This window comes from Globicephala melas, chromosome X (assembly GCF_963455315.2).
Source record: "Globicephala melas chromosome X, mGloMel1.2, whole genome shotgun sequence".
Taxonomy (NCBI): domain Eukaryota; kingdom Metazoa; phylum Chordata; class Mammalia; order Artiodactyla; family Delphinidae; genus Globicephala; species Globicephala melas.
In genome coordinates, this window is record NC_083335.1 from 23,913,099 (window position 1) to 23,929,408 (window position 16,310).

At 34.3% G+C, this 16,310-nt stretch overlaps 1 protein-coding gene across 9 annotated transcripts in view; it reads left to right on the top strand.

Annotated features, from left to right (window-relative positions):
- THOC2 (THO complex subunit 2) overlaps positions 1-16,310 on the top strand; it is a 103,533-nt gene that overhangs the window by 12,623 nt on the left and 74,600 nt on the right. For all 9 annotated transcript variants that reach the window (XM_060291975.1, XM_030844917.2, XM_060291972.1 and 6 more), the window contains exons 2-7: positions 1,742-1,800; positions 5,838-5,929; positions 8,102-8,153; positions 12,236-12,306; positions 13,173-13,294; positions 13,837-13,970. In XM_060291975.1, the coding sequence (XP_060147958.1) occupies positions 1,742-1,800; positions 5,838-5,929; positions 8,102-8,153; positions 12,236-12,306; positions 13,173-13,294; positions 13,837-13,970 (530 nt within the window). The remainder of the gene's footprint in view (positions 1-1,741; positions 1,801-5,837; positions 5,930-8,101; positions 8,154-12,235; positions 12,307-13,172; positions 13,295-13,836; positions 13,971-16,310) is intronic.

Sequence of the window (16,310 nt, forward strand, 5' to 3'; positions counted from 1 at the left end):
AAAATAGTGAATGGAAGTTGAATTTGGTCAAATGTCTTTTATGCATAAAAGAACTTTTAGAAAATTAGGAATAGAACCTATTCCTGAATTATTGTGTTATTTTAAAAGTCAGTTTAATGTGGTGAGTTAATTTGAACCAACTTTGTGTATTTGGGATAAACCCACGTTAGCCTTGATGTATTTCAGTGTTTTTCCATTTATATATCTATCTCTCTATATTTAATACTACACATGTTTAAATACCATAAGTCACTATTATTATTATTCAGTTAATATTAAATTAGAATTACCTATATACTTAGCACTTTTTTCCCTCATTTCTTGCTGCAACTCTAAGGTTCTTTCTGGGATCATTTTTATCCCGCCTGAAGAATGTCCTCAAGCATTTCTTTTAGTATGTGAACTCAATTTTTATTAGTCTGAAGTTCAGTCCTTATTTTGTCTTTTCTTGGAACTGTGTTTTTTGGGTATAGAATTTTAGGTTGACAGGTACTTTGTTTTAGCACCTTGAATGTATCTTCCAGCTATCAAGTGTTCTTGTTGAGAAGTCATGAAGGTAATAATTGCCTTTTTTTCCTCAGGTGCTTAAATGATTTTGTCTTTGGTTTTCTGTAGTTTTACTATTGATATAACCAGATACGGATTTCACTTCAGTTCTGGAAAACTGAATTCTTAGCTATTATTTCTTCAAATACTGCTTTTGCCCTGTTCTCTCTTCTTTCTGGAATTCCAATTAAACATACCTCTTTTCACTGTATACTGTATATCTATCCTTTGCTGTATTTAAATTAGTGAAGAAATATTCACCATACAACAAGTATTTTTTTTAATTTTATGAAAAAATTTCAACTTTTTGTTTTTAAACTTTGTTATAGGAAAAAAGTCTCAGATGAGAAAGTAGATATAATAGCTCCCCAATGAAATCATCAACCAACTTAAATATTTATCAACTGCTAACCAGTCTTGTTTCATCTATAACCCTACCCATTTTCCCATACTTTTGAAGTAAATATTTCATGTGTAGATATTTCAGCATCTATCGTTTAAAAAGTTATAAAATATTCCAGTTGACTCATAAATGTTAATTTTTAAAATATTTGTTTGAAACAGGATCCAAATAAGGAGCCATACACTGTGATCGATACATCTCTTAAGCCTTTTTCACCCTAAGGATCCCACACCATCTTTTATTTTCCCTTGTAATATATTTGTTGAAGAGACTGGGCCATTGTCCTATAGAGTTTCTCACAGTTTGAATTTAAGTTATTGCCCCCCCCCCTTTAAAGACAACTTCATAGGTGGTGGTGTATTCTTGTATATCAGGATCAGGAGGCACATAATATCTGATTGTCTTTTGTGATGTGAACAGCCATTAATAGATGCCTAGATCCTTTAATTTATTAGGGACCTTAAAATGGTGCTGTTCTAATTCTACCATTCCTTTGTTTGTTAGCTGAAATACTAACAGAGGCATTTCTTATTAACTATTCGTTCATATACAAAAGGCAGAATAAGTGCTTGATTTTCATTCTTTTATTTACCAGTTTTCAAAATAATGACTTGATTCACTAGCATCCTCCAGTTCTGACCAATTAGGGTTTATAGGTTTATTTAAATTATAAACGAATAGATTTAAAAATATCTGATACATTTCCAGATATTTTTAGTTGATATAATTTGCTCTATAAGGATTATCTATGTTAGGATTAGAAATTAATACAGATTGTTTGTTTTATTCTAGTTTGCATTTATGCCGGATCCTCAGTGAAAATAAAAGCCATGATAGTTCAACTTCTAGAGGTAAGACTTTTAAAAGTATCATAGGACTTCCCTGGTGGCACAGTGGTTAAGAATCCTCCTGCCAATGCAGGGGGCATGGGTTTGATCCCTGGTCCGGGAAGATCCCACATGCCATGGAGCAACTAAGCCCGTGCGCCACAACTACTGAGCCTGCACTCTAGAGCCCGCGAGCCACAACTACTGAAGCCCGCGCACCCTATCACCTGTGCACCACAACTACTGAGCCCACGTGCCACTACTGAAGCCTGCGCAATCTAGGGCCCATGTGCTGCAACTACTGAGCCTGCTTGCTGTAGCTACTGAAGCCTGCATGCCTAGAGCCTGTGCTCTGCAACAAGAGAAGCCACCACAATGAGAAGCCCGTGCACCCCCATGAAGAGTAGCCCCCTCTCGCCACAGCTAGAGAAAGCCTGCGCGCTGCAACAAAGACCCAACGCAGCCCAAAAAAAAATAAATAAATAAAGTATCATAGCTATTATTTTTGGCTTGGTCAAAATTAATAAATATCCTGTTTTCCATTAAATTTTATGAATAAAAGCAAAAGGTCTAAGATATTCACATTATATAAAGCTTTTATATGAATATATTAGAATTGAGATTAAAACTATAGTTATAGTAAGACTATATATCTCTTTATATGGTTGTCTTTTGACCTGCATAATAGTCATATAACGTTGCTTGGCTTTTATAATTGTAACATGGTATATTTACCTACATTTCAGCAGTGGCTAGCTGTAGTAAAACTTATACAGGCTAGGTATCAATCATAAACAGAAGAGAAGAGCTAGCACGGAAAAAAAAAACTATTCTGATCTTTTTGGCACTAGGAAACTTCCAGAAACTGAGGTTCAGTGTTTTTACTAAAGCTGGTTATGTTTAGGTGGTATCTGGGGATCTTGTTAAAGGTAGTGTCATGGAAAACATTAAAAGGAACAGAGTTGTTTACTATTGCATATCACAAATATGGTATATTAAGTAAAATGTTATTAAACAGGGTGTAAATTTTTAGTTATGTTAATTTTAAAGGACTTGCTATTTAACTTTCATTAATTTAGAATTAGGTATATGGGGCTTCCCTGGTGGCGCAGTGGTTGAGAGTCCGCCTGCCGATGCAGGGGACACAGGTTCATGCCCCGGTCTGGGAAGATCCCACATGCCGCGGAGCGGCTGGGCCCATGAGCCATGGCTGCTGAGCCTGCGCGTCCGGAGCCTGTGCTCCGCAACGGGAGAGGCTGCAACAGTGAGAGGCCCGCATAACGCAAAAAAATAAAAAATAAAAAAAATAAATAAAATTAGGTATATGGATTTAGAAAAGGAGGGGCAAAAACAAAAGCAGTAATGCCCAGTAAGTTTAAAGCATTTTCATGTGTAGCTTTCATTGGGGATAGAACCCATAACATTTTTCTTTCAAATCTGGAAAAATAATTTATAGTCAATATTCTATTTTAAATAAAAAAATATGAGATAATTTTCTGTAGATAAGTTTACTTTTATCAGAAATTAAATATTACCTTAATATGAGCCCTTGCCTACTTCCTCAGTGCATAACACTCTTTGGCTGATATCTGCCAACAATCAAGCTTTGGTCTGAGGGCCCCAGTGGGTAGTCCATGCAGGGAATTGAATGTTGTTTCTTCAGAATTTCCTTCGTCTATCTCAGGAGGATTGAGTTTGGGTGGTGTTCCTTGTGCCCTTTTTTCCCTTTGTGCCTCTCCCTCAAATTGATTTCATTTCAGGCAGGCAGTTTCCCTTGCACACGCTGCTTCTCCTTGTTCTTTTTATAAGTCTCTTTCCCACACCCCCATAAAATAACGTTGTAAGGATGGCTGATAAACATGAGTAGTCTTAGTGATATTCGACATAACCAAGAACTAGTGTCTAAAATGTTCAAATTCCACAAAGAATGTCTAGAAGTCCCTTTTACTTGTGGCTGTTCTTAAAGCTGCTTTTTCTGAAACGTTAGCATTTATTCTTTTCTGTGTAATTATAAGGGTTGTAAGTTTTCCTCCCCATTGTAAATGTAAAGTTTTTCAGCTTTAGTGTAGATTTTGCAGGGCTTTTTCAGCTTTAGTGTAGATTTTGCAGGGCTTTTTTGCAGGGCTTTCAGCTTTAGTGTAGATTCTGCAGGGCTTTGTGGATTTTGCAGGGCTAGCCACTTAAATGGGCATTTAAATAACATGTGAATTGGGGACTGTCTTTGCTACTTTGTGGATTACACTGTGATTGTTTTTATGTCACTTAGTGTCAGCAAGATGACCTGGGCCATTTGTTCTCTACTTTAATCTCCTTTGATTAAGATTAGAATTCCCTCAGCCCCTGTGAGCCCATATTCTTACGGGAATTTAGTTTATGATGCTCAGCTGTTTTGTGCTTCTAAGAGTGATTGCTTTTTAAAAAATCTTAGTTAACTGGATAACTTCAAATGGCTATTATTCGTTATAAAAGCATTTTATTAATGGAAATTGAAAGCATGAAATTGACCTCATATTCCTACTGTACTAACAAATTTTTCCTTTGCATTTTAGTTTTTATATAGTTTACTATAAGCATAATGAAGGCATATTTGTGAAAAAGATAGAATATATTTAATGGATTCTTCATAAGGAATTGGGATAATCTGGCTGTATTTCTTTTGTGAATAATTTAATGGACGAATTTACTTCATTGTAAAATACTATTTTCATTGTTTAAAAGGGGATTGATAAACGTTTTGATTTCTGTTATGTTCCTTTTTTGTGGCTAGTAGTAGACCAAAGGAGAAGATTTTTAAATATTTGATTTCTCTTTTAACTTTTTATTTTTTGGCCGCGCTGCACAGCTTACAGGATCTCAGTTCCCCGACCAGGGATTGAACCCCGGCCACAGCAGTGAAATCACCGAATCCTAACCACTAGAACACCAGGGAACTCCCAGATATTTGATTTCTTAACTTGTTATATTGCCCTGAAAGATTTTTTGATTTATTTCAAAAGTGGATTATAAATTGACTTTATTTTACATTAATGTTTTTAGAGCTACTTGTTTTCCTACTTTTAATGAGAGGAAGGAGATAAAGATTTTAGTGTATGGGACTAAAGAAAAAGGTGGCTGAAAGGAGGTGTTCACCTGACCATTAACTCCTCCCCCCTCCTCAAATTCCTTCTCCAGGAAAGGGGGGCTATGCTGATTAATAGTGAATGAGACTACTGTACATGTGGTTGACAGTTCTCATAGGACTGATGTTTTATGTGTGTATGTACATATGTAACTACGATCATCCCTTAGTATCTGCAGGGGATTGGTTCCAGGAGCCCCCTCTGATACCAAAATCTGAGGATCCTCAAGTCCCTTATATAAAATGGCATTGTACAGTGACTAAAGTCAGCCCTCCATATCTGTGGATGCAGAACCTATGGATACAGAGGGCTGAACGTATTTTAGTTTGAATTCTGATGGAAATAGAGGAGAAAATGAGATTTTGGGGAGAAATTTCTCTGACAGTAGGATATGGGTAAAATTAAATTTTATATTTACTGCTATTCCTTATCTGTTGTCAGTGTAGCCCTGCGATTGAATTGACTATAATCTGAATATAGTTAGAAAAATCTGTGAATCTCCTGGCGAGAAGAATGGTTAGTTTATATTCACTTGCTAGAGTTCTATGCACTCACTAAAAATAATTTCGTAGACTTTGGTAGCACGAGAAAATGCTTTTAGAAATGTTTGTCAGGTAATCAGAATGCCAAATGATGTAAACTATGAATGCAAGTATGTAAAATATGTAGACATATAGAAAAAGATTGCAAGGAAGTGCTCAAGCAGTAGTTATGTTATAGTAGTGGAGTCAAGGTTAACTTTTTTCTACTCTAAGTATTGTTTTTGTGAAAATAAAAGGAAAAAGTCTGCTAGAGAGAAGCATTAGAAGTATAGTTTTCTTAATCATTATTGATGTTTATAATAATTCCGAGAAGTAGGAAATACGTAGATCTTCCCCTAGAGAGTCTACCTTTCATGTTCAAGAGACTGTGTCATTATACTCTTTCTTTTATGTTTGACAGATTTCCAGCAAGCTCTTTATGAGTTATCATGCCATGTCATTAAAGGAAATCTAAAGCATGAACAGGCATCTAATGTTCTTAATGACATTAGTGTAAGTATATATATGTTTTTTAAATTTGATAATTGTTACATATTTCTTTTTGCCTTTGATGCAAGGATCCCTGACGTGTATAACTTGTGTTTCATTTTATTCAAAATTATAGTAGTGAATGTTTTAAGATAATATTGGTAAGCCATTGTTGCTAGACAGAAATATAGGTATTTTAATCTTTTTCTCTGGTTGTGAGTAGAGCAGGAAATATTACGTAAGCTGGGAGGACAAAAAAAAAAAAGCTCCTATAAAAAAATAATTTGGTTAGACTGTTCTCCCAGTATAGCATAACAAGGCATTTTCTTTTGTTTGTGGTTATGTTTAGAAATTAAATGTATTAAAAAAATTGAGGATTAAATTATTTTAAATTGAGGTTGTATGATTCTAATGTTTGCTTGATGCTAATTTTCCTGTTGTTTGTTGTTTGCTTTAGAAAATGATAACTAGATTTTTCCCTAACCTTTAAGTGGATATTCTGTTTCACTCTTTTATTTATTAGAAAATTTAAGTTAGATTCAGACCAGATACTTTCCATGGTTGTTTGGTATTTGAATTGAAAGATGAACTCTCAAATTGTAAGGGTGTTTATTGTAAAGCAGGAGTTAAGTTTCATTTTATTACAAGTGGTGTATTATTCTATTATTATTAGGCTGGGTTTTACACTTGTATAAATAAAATTATCTGCCCAGTTGAGAACAGCTTTCATAATAAGTATTATTGAGGTGGTACCTGGAGTTTCTTGATGTCAGTATGAATTTCCCCTGTGCTGCTTTAAGCTTCTGTAGCCTTTTTCTTTGTATGATTTTTGTGCTTTCCTGAGGATGGTCTTAAGGACTTTCTATGTTTAGTAGTTGTGATTTTTTCCCCCCCCTCATGTTGAGATGTATTTGAACAGTAGAGGTTCAATATGAGTTTCTCCTTTACCTCTCAACTGTCTCTATCTGATTAGCTTGTGTTGGAGTAGTCTATTTCTTCAACAACTAATATTCCATGTTTGAAAACTCTTGTCTTGCTCTATTGTTTTGGAGCACTTGCATTCAAGTAGACATAGCCAAATTTCATAGCCCTTAGGAAGAGACTAATGTCTGATCGGCAATGAAGGTTATTTCATTCTGTAAATTGGGCATCAGTATAGGGTTTAGTGTGTTAATGGAATTTGATTCTAATACTTTTCCCATTTATTGAAAATGAATAGTCCAAATGAACTTAATGTGTGTTTTGTTCTTACTTACCTTCTCTTTCTTTGAGTCCTTAGTGATATATATACTTCTGCAGCTGGATTCTTTGTCGTGGCTAGATTCTCATAGTCCTATATTGCACTGTCCCATATCTTAGCCACAGAAACATATCTTGTCTGTCTCTTACAGCTACCAGTTTTTTCTTTAGAATTATATTTCTTTCCTTTACTCTCTGAAAGTAGGCTAATTTTAGGGTTGCTATAGTGCCAGCAAACTAATTGCAATAATTGAACTATGATCCTTACTAATGGAAAATGGCTCTAAAATTGGGTGTGGGAGTGGGAAGTCAGGAGACAAATCTAGGATAAATGCTGAAGTATTCATCCAGAAATGAGGGGAGAGTTTCGGGTCAGTTTCTCCAAAGGCTGCAAACATCAGTGCATAAAGAAAATAAAGATAGATTTTTGGTAATTATTTTCATCTTCAGAGAATCTTGAGTTATGAGACAACAGCTTGTAATTATTATTGCATTTTTTAGATTTTTGTTCTGATAATACTATGATCTTTGCATAGATCAGTGTTGACTCAGGCATGAGCACAACATTTAAAGTTTTAGATGAAAAATGTACCATATTTAACAGTCTTGCTTTAGGTAGGTGTAAGGTACTCCAAATTCCAGTGGTTTCTGACATGAAACTTCACTGGAAAAATGTTACTCATTTGTGTTCTTTATTATTTCCTGAGGTGCTTGTTTTAAGTTTCTTTTTTTTTTTAAACTCAAGTTATTTCTGGTAGACATTTAAACATTTTTTTCAACCATTATCTCCCTCTTAATTTTCTCTATATTATGAAACTTGAAAACTTTTATTTGTCAACATAGTGGTATTAGGGTTTTGTTTTTAAGTTTTACTGAAGAGTGTTTTTCTGAAACCATAATAATTGCTAGTGTGCTATTCCAGTATTTACTATGAATAATTGTATTTTTTAAAATTAGGAATTTCGTGAGGATATGCCCTCCATTCTTGCCGACGTATTCTGCATATTAGGTAGGTATTAATAAGCCTTTATTTCACCTGTAAAAAGTGTTGTTTGGTAAATTAATGTACTGTTTTAAATAAAATGCTGTCTTTCAAACTGCGGATTTTACAAATGTTTCTACAAATCTAGAATATATGTATATTTTACTTTACAGGGAATATATATTATAAGTCAGATGTGAGTTTAATTACTATTTATAAGCTAGCTTTAAATAGTTTTAGTTTATAATTCAAATAGTTTGAGTGTTTCAGAATGTATCTTTATATAAAATTGAGCTAAATTAAGTCATTTCAAGTAAAAAGGCCAAGTTTTCTGAAGATAAGTTAGTCTGAATTATTCAGATTTTAGTAACCACCTAATTAATATTATTCAGTGCAGATTATCAATGAATGTCAGAATCTCAAACTTAGGATACTCAAGAGGTATTTACTTTACTATTGTACTCTTTTGATTCTTCTTAATTTTAGAGAGAGCAAGAAGAGCCAAAGTAATCAAAAGTACTTTTGTTTTGAGGATGAGAAACCAACTTTGGAAATAGCAGCTTCTCTATTTGTCCAGAATAAATAAGAATTCATGCAAGATAAGAAAGGAATATTTCTTTGACTTAGAACAAAAGGTAGTGTCCCTCCATGGGAGGCATGGATTTAAAAAATAATGTATATTACAAATTTATTTCTCTGATTTTAAATCTGAATTAAAGTATCTTTGAGCACAGTTTTCCTCATCAGTCTTATGCTTTCTGTAACTTTGACCTGTTAGAAAACATTACCAAACATTATAATATTCGCTTTAAAATATGAGTTATCCTCTGAGACTTTGTCAAGTTGGAATGAATTACTTTAGCTCATTAATCTTAACTCTTAGAATTAGATAGGTTACTTAAATGTCTTACTGAGAATCCCAAATTTGACTGCAACAAATCTAAATGTCTGGTCCTTGATCCTTCAGGACGTTTAAGATTTTATAACAACAGTAAGGTTGGGAACAGGTCAAAATGTGTGTGGACCGTGAGTGATAAATGAAAAGACCATTGACTGGTGACCGTATGTCCCCTTTTTGTTTTGTTCTCCTGGCGTAATTATTAATTGTGCCTTCTTTCAATCTTAAAACTATCCTGGTTTAGATGATAAAGTATTTGTTCATGCTGTCTATTGGATTGATTGATTTATGCCAACAACAAAAACCTTTTAAGCTTAATTTTTAGAGCAGGCACTAAAGATATTATATTATGTTACTAATAAATATAACACGAGACAGGTTTCAATTTAGAAAATTGTTTGTTTTTACTATAAATTTGTAAGACTTAAAGAGTGATTTGTAGGTACCATTGTGTGGAAGCTGTTATTCATTGATAGTGTCAGGAGTACATTTTATATCTTTCTTTGGGTAATCGTCAATTATCAGCTTACTAGTAAGTTCTAGTAATTTTTTATATTGACTTATTTTATTAGGATATATTTTCCCTTCATAGTTATTTAGTTATATAATATGAATTATTATTACAAGTCATTGCTTTTTACTAGTAACATGAATTCATGAAGATGATGTTTGGTTGCTCTTGGGAAATTTCTTTTAGCCTATCCAGTCCATTTTTACGAGCAGGATCAGGACGGCAAACTTGGAAAGAGAATTTCCCTCACCTGCCCCTTCACTCACGTACCCCCACCCTTGGCAGAAAAAAAATGATCCAAGGGTGACCCCAGACCGAGGTAGGGGAATAGGAGTGAGAACGTGAGCTACCTCTAATAATGATGATGATAATTATAATGATGATCACAGTAATAATAATGTAGGTGCCATTTTGGAGCACCTTCTGTATGTTAAGCATTTAATTTCATTTAAATCCTCACAGCATTCTGTAAAGTAGATACATGGATCAGAAAATCGAAGCTCAGAAAAGTGATTTTTCAAGGCCACACAACTAGTATAAGGCAGGGTTTGAACCTGGGTTGTTTTGGTTCTAGAGTCCATGATCTTTCTAGTGTATCATGTTATCTTTCTAATATTTTAACAGGTATAAGAGAAATCAGTGCTGTACTTTCCTGGTTAAGATAACAATTTCCTTTAAAAGATTAATCATGTAAGGGTGAGGGGGCCTGAGAGCTATATTAACCCGAAAGGAGAGTCTGATGTGACTTGATGCACTGATGGGACCTCTGAGCTGGGTTAGGTGGTTGGTGATACTGGGCCTAGAGATGGAAATGGCTGAGGGCTTTTTAGGAAAATCAGAGGGAAATTAAAGAAAACTTACTAGGTGCTGATTTGGGGTTGAGGAGTCAGAAATAATGAATAAATAATGAATGATTTCGTAAGTTAGAACAAAAAGAATAAAGAAAACAGGGAAAGCATAATTGGAATAGTAGAGTCCTATATTGATTATTGAGATAGTTTAGCCAAGAAATTTACTGAGGTCCCATTAAGCATTTCCTAATATGGTCAGAACCCAGAGAGTTAATCAGGTCCGATGGCTGAGAGGAGAGTAGACTTTACTTGAAGAGGATGAACGTGCTACCCAAATGCTCTCATCTTGGGGACTTTGGAGGTAGATCTTAGGGACTGTAGGGCCTTTGAGGGTAGATGGATATTGGTTAAAAGAATAGGCCCACTTTAGTCCTGACCCCTCAAGATCAGTATCCTTGAAGTTCTAGGCTGAGGAGGGACCAGAAGACTAGATAATGAGGAGACAACTAGGAGTCCCTGGAAGGGATTGTTGAGATACACACAGATTAAAAGTCTTATTGATAGATTGAGATTGTACTGCAATTTACATTGTATAAATTACACCCTGAAATTCCCTTAATACGCTTGAGCTGACTGTGTGCTTAGCTGTAGTTGCCAGAATATTGGGAGATGGCACTGTCCAAGAAGGAAAAGTGGAGAAGGCCCCGGAAAATATGGATGTGTTTAATGATAAGTCCTCTTCTCTTTTGATTCTTAGTGATGGCAGTAGAAAGTAAACTGAAGCAAAGCAGTTGTAGGATGTCTGTCTGGGGGAGCCCTAGAACTTTTAGAGGGCAATTTTTATTACATCACTAAAATTGGTGCCGTTTTCTATAGCACATTCTAAATATGAATTGACTTTAAAAATAAGGTAATGGTGTGTAATCAGTTAAAACAATCCTGAGATCAATTTTGTAATCCTGCTAATCCTGGTTGAAGTTTTTGATGCTTACCATTTAGAGCTAATTGTTTATTTCCTCTATACTTTAGATCAGAAAATTGTTTGACAAATTTTTTGAATAATGTACTGAAACTCAAGGAGGTCTCAGTTTTTTAAAAAAATATTTCAGTAGGAAGAAAATGAAAATCTTGAGTGAAGTTTTGTTTGCTGACTAGAATTGTAATTCAAAATAGGATGTTAAAAATACCTTTTAATACAGTTTTCATAGAGTTGGTGACCAAGTAGCTTGGTTAGAACATGGTACCAAGGTGGCCAAAGTCAAGGGTTTGATCTTCTGAGTAATAGGATCTTTAGTATTAGAAGAGATCTTCGTTGTCACCCAGTTCAGCTTTTTACCTTAGCATCTCTGACATGTGGTTGTTTAAACTTTGCTTGAATGTTTCCCTTTTTTTTTTGGCCGTTCTGCGTGGCTTGTGGGATCTTAGTTCCCCAACTAGGGATTGAACCCTGGCCCTTGGCAGTGAAAGCGCCAAGTCCTAACCACTGGACCACCAGGGAATTCCCTAATGTTTCCATTTTTGAAAACAGTATTTTTTGGAAGCTTTGTTGCTTGCAGTGCCTTAGCACATAGCTCCATAATCAACTTACCATTTTATGGATATGCCATTGGTCACAAGGTCAGTTTTTCAGTATGAGGAGAAATTATAAGTATTTATATAAGTTTTTAATAAGTATTTATAAATTATAAGTATTTATAATTTATAATATATAATTTATAAAATTTATAAATCTTTAAGTATTCATATGCACATGAAGGACTGCTTATGCTTACCACAGTTTAAATTTTTTCCCCAAATTCAGAATGAGGAGTTTTAAATTTAGCTAGTTTTAAAGAAAACAGGTATCTTATTATAGTTGTGGAGTCTAGAAAAATCAAACTTTCATCTTTCTTTTTCTTCATCATTATAGATATTGAGACAAATTGTTTAGAAGAAAAAAGCAAGAGAGACTATTTTACACAATTGGTATTAACATGTTTGGTAAGTTTTAAAAAATACTTTCCATTTCTAAATTTTATGTGGAATGATTATAATCACAGATAATCATGTTAATGGAGGAGGGTATTGACATTCAGTTGACTGTTCATTATAAGGTGAGATTTGGGTTTTGAAATGGAATGCTTTGTAAAATTAGACATGCTAATTTTTTTCTATGAAATAGGCATGCTACCATATCACTTAAACTATCTATGCATAGAAAACCTCTGGTGATATTCCTGACCTAGTAAGTTCCTAACTAAGGAAAAGGTAAGCATCTATCAAGTGACTAGAAATGATATGGACAGCTTTTAAACTGAACAATTTTTCATAAACTGTTAGGCAAGGAGAAAAAGAATGGAGGTAGTTTAAAAATAATTAATTCTAGAGCTCATCATAATCATTGTCTAGCAAACCATTTTATGTTCATAAATTTAAAACCAAGGCGGAATGCCATTACTCAGACCTGGAAGAATGTCCTTGTCTTTGCTGCGAGGACAGACAATAGAATTTGACTTAAACAGTAGAAGCCAAAGAAGGCTGAAATGCTGCATTATCTTAAAGAAAATTCAGTTGACAGACTCAATTTTAATCAGAATTACATCTGTAGTTCTTGTCATTTTTAGGTTGTGTACAGCATGGCATATAATTTTTAGTGAAGTTTTAAAAAGCTGTATGTTTCAGTACTTGGAAAGTCATCATTTTTGTTAGATTGAAGTTCCAAGCCTTTTAATAAAGTTGTTGATGTATATATATAAGGTGATTTTAATATTCTTATTTGGGAAAATAATTTTGAATATGTTTTAATATTGTGAATGCATAGTTGGAATGCTGAGGAGTAAAATGGCCTTTAATATTTTTTAATACAGCATTTAGTTTCAGACACAGTTCTGAAGGAACGCTTGGATCCAGAAACATTGGAATCGTTAGGGCTTATCAAACAATCACAGCAATTCAATCAAAAGTCAGTTAAAATCAAGACAAAACTCTTGTAAGTACATGTATTTTTATGTTGCAGATCAAGTACCTGAGCATGCTTTTTAGTTCTCATGTTGAATACTAGAAGTTTCTAAAGGTGTTTTGAAGATTTTTGTTGTTGTTGCTGTTAGCGTGTGTCTTGTGTTTTTTCCTTTTAAGAGTAGCCTATGGTTATTGAGTCAGCAGTGAACTTTACCTGTGTGAAACCAATGTTAATTTTTTTCCGTGTTAGAAGTTAAAATAATATTCAGTGCTTTTATTACTACCAATAAAATAATTTACAACTGTGGCTTTAAGGTATATTCTTGTCAATGATGGAAATAGTGTTATGTTATTAGCGATATCCTTTCCTTGTGTAATTAACATTGGGGTGTCCCTTAAGAATCACTGTTATTTTCTATCCTAAAAGATAGACAAAGAGGTAAACTTTCAACAACTGTTCTTATGATTGTTTTATATAAGAGAGTAAGAAAATTCAGTGAGAAGAATACAATACTCTTATGCAAGCTTGTTAATTGAAATTAATTTTATCTGCTTTATGATGTTTAATTTCAGTTATAAGCAGCAAAAATTTAATTTGTTAAGAGAAGAAAATGAAGGTTATGCCAAGCTGATTGCTGAATTGGGGCAAGATTTATCTGGAAATACTACTAGTGATTTAATCTTAGAAAATATCAAATCTTTAATAGGTAAGACGTATATCTATATATACTATATGTTACTAAGATAAATTTTTTTAACTGTTGAAGAATATCCATAAAGACGAAACTAGTGCATTCCCTATAGTTTTTTGTTTTTAAGTTAAGAAACGAGAGAAGTGTCTAGCTTGTACTTTTAAGATTGTTATCAGTAATAAAAAAATTTGGGATGATATTTATAAGAAATCTTGTTACTCTTACCTTTGTGTTTGTATTAGTTTCTGCTCTCTAGTATTTCTATCTTTAATTTTTAAGTATTTTCCAATAATTTTATGGAGGGCAGAAAATAAGTAAGCAAATGTGAAACTTTAATAAAATCTTCGGTGAACTCTTGAAACGTGGAGATGTTTAGTTCTTTTGAACTTGATTTTAAAAATACCGAGCAACTTTGATACACATTTTATTTTATTTTTACAATAGTCTGTTAAAGTAAGTGCAGATGTTGTAAAAGTGTAACAAATAGGAAAGTGTTACTTTCCCTACCTTTTAAATAGAATTTCTTTAGCATTGTTCTTTTTATTTGCATTGAGCATTTGGAGGAAATAGTTGGCTTCTATAGAAAGGAGGAATGAATGATAGAAAAATAGGGTACTCCTGATTTTTCAAGAATGGAAAGAGTTTTTGCTATTTGTTAGGTGTTATGCTATCTCAGGGAAGATTTTGCAACACCTAGATGTCTTAAGTTTTGAGACCTGTTGGAAAAGTCATATTTCCTGCTTCACTGGTTATATTTTAGAGGATGCTTATGCTCAATTCTCAGTTCTTTCTCTGTTTTTGAAATTTATGGATGAGAAAGAGAGAGGAGGTGTCCCAATCCTTATCCCCTTTCTCCAGTGGGGACCCAGATAAAACCAGTTTTACTACAGTAATTTTTGTTTTTAGCTTAAGCTTTTGGTGGCCAACAGGTATAGAGGTAAGGAGCTTTTAGTTTAAATTTACCCTTTTCTTTGAAGTAAGTCTAGTTCTGGCAGCTGATTTAGTCTCTTTGCTACTTTCTTCCATTGTCAAATTAACACCAAGACTGGCAGTCCCCTAAGGCTGCAGGGCTCTTGCTTACCTGTGTAGCAGTGACCCATTAAAAAAAAATCCTCCTGTAGGGTTTCCTTTCTGTTCTTTCCAGGGTAGGCTCTACATTTTTCCTGCAGAATTTTGATCTAGTTTGAGATGTTTGTCAGTACTGCCTTGCTATAAGTTTGTCTTTCCTTATATCCTGCCATGTACTCTCTTAAGATGGTATCCCCCACAAAAAAATTCTCTGCTGTATAAGGTCCTCACTTTTTTTTTTTTTTTTTTTTTTTTTTTTTTACTTTATCTGCTTATTTGTTGACATCTCTTGTCTGGCCTTGTTTCTTCTATTTTTTTGTCCTTGTGAGTTTATACTTTTTTAGTCCTTTGTTATTTTGGGAACATTTCAAAGAGGGATTTTCTTGAAAGTGTGCTTTTATCTAACTGGGAAAAATGTATGCTGTGTACTTTCTTTTCTTGAACTTTGTCCCCATAGAGAACAGGTTATGTTACTGTCTCTGAAGAACAGTGTGACAGTCACAACTGCAAGCTCATAACTCACATGGATATTCCATGAGTATAAACAATTTGATTTCTTGGGCTAAACCTCTGTTCTAGTCCGTCGGGTGTGCTCCAAAGCACGCTAGCCCAGAAACACTCAAATGCCACCTCCTCAGTGTAGCCTTATATGGCCACCCCCCACCCCGACACTCCCTGTGGTTCACTGTCTTTCTTCTGAGCACTTAACACCATATAATGTGCACCGTATTTTATGCCACACCCCCACTGGAATGCAAGTAAGCTCCATGAGGACAAGGGTTTTTGTCTGTTTTGTTTAGTACCTCTAACCTCAGTGCCTGGTACGTAGGTGCTGGATAAATACTCATTGAAAAACGAATGAATGTTTCCCGCTTTCTAGTAGACTTTATAGTGATTCCTAGCCTCTTTTTTCCCTGACATAGAGGATTTGAGAAAGTTCATCTCCCTGGCTTAGTGTTTGTTTCTCTTTGACTAGCTGATTCCCTCCTCCCCCATTGTCTGAGAAAGGAATTTTTCATTGACATTAAAGTTGAGGTTAAGACTTCAATTCCAGTGAGTACTCACTCTTTAAGAGTTAGAATTTATCGGATTCCCCCTCAGTGCAGACTTCAGGTAGGCCTTGTCTCATCTGTCCAGAGCAGTTCACTAACATAGCATCCTGCTTTTCATGGCATCTTTGGATGAGTTTCCTCTTGTTTATTCCCATTGCTTTCTCTTTAGGAGCAACCTAGACAGATAATATCTTATACAAAGCTATCTCAGGTCTGATCTCCTTCACCAGCCATT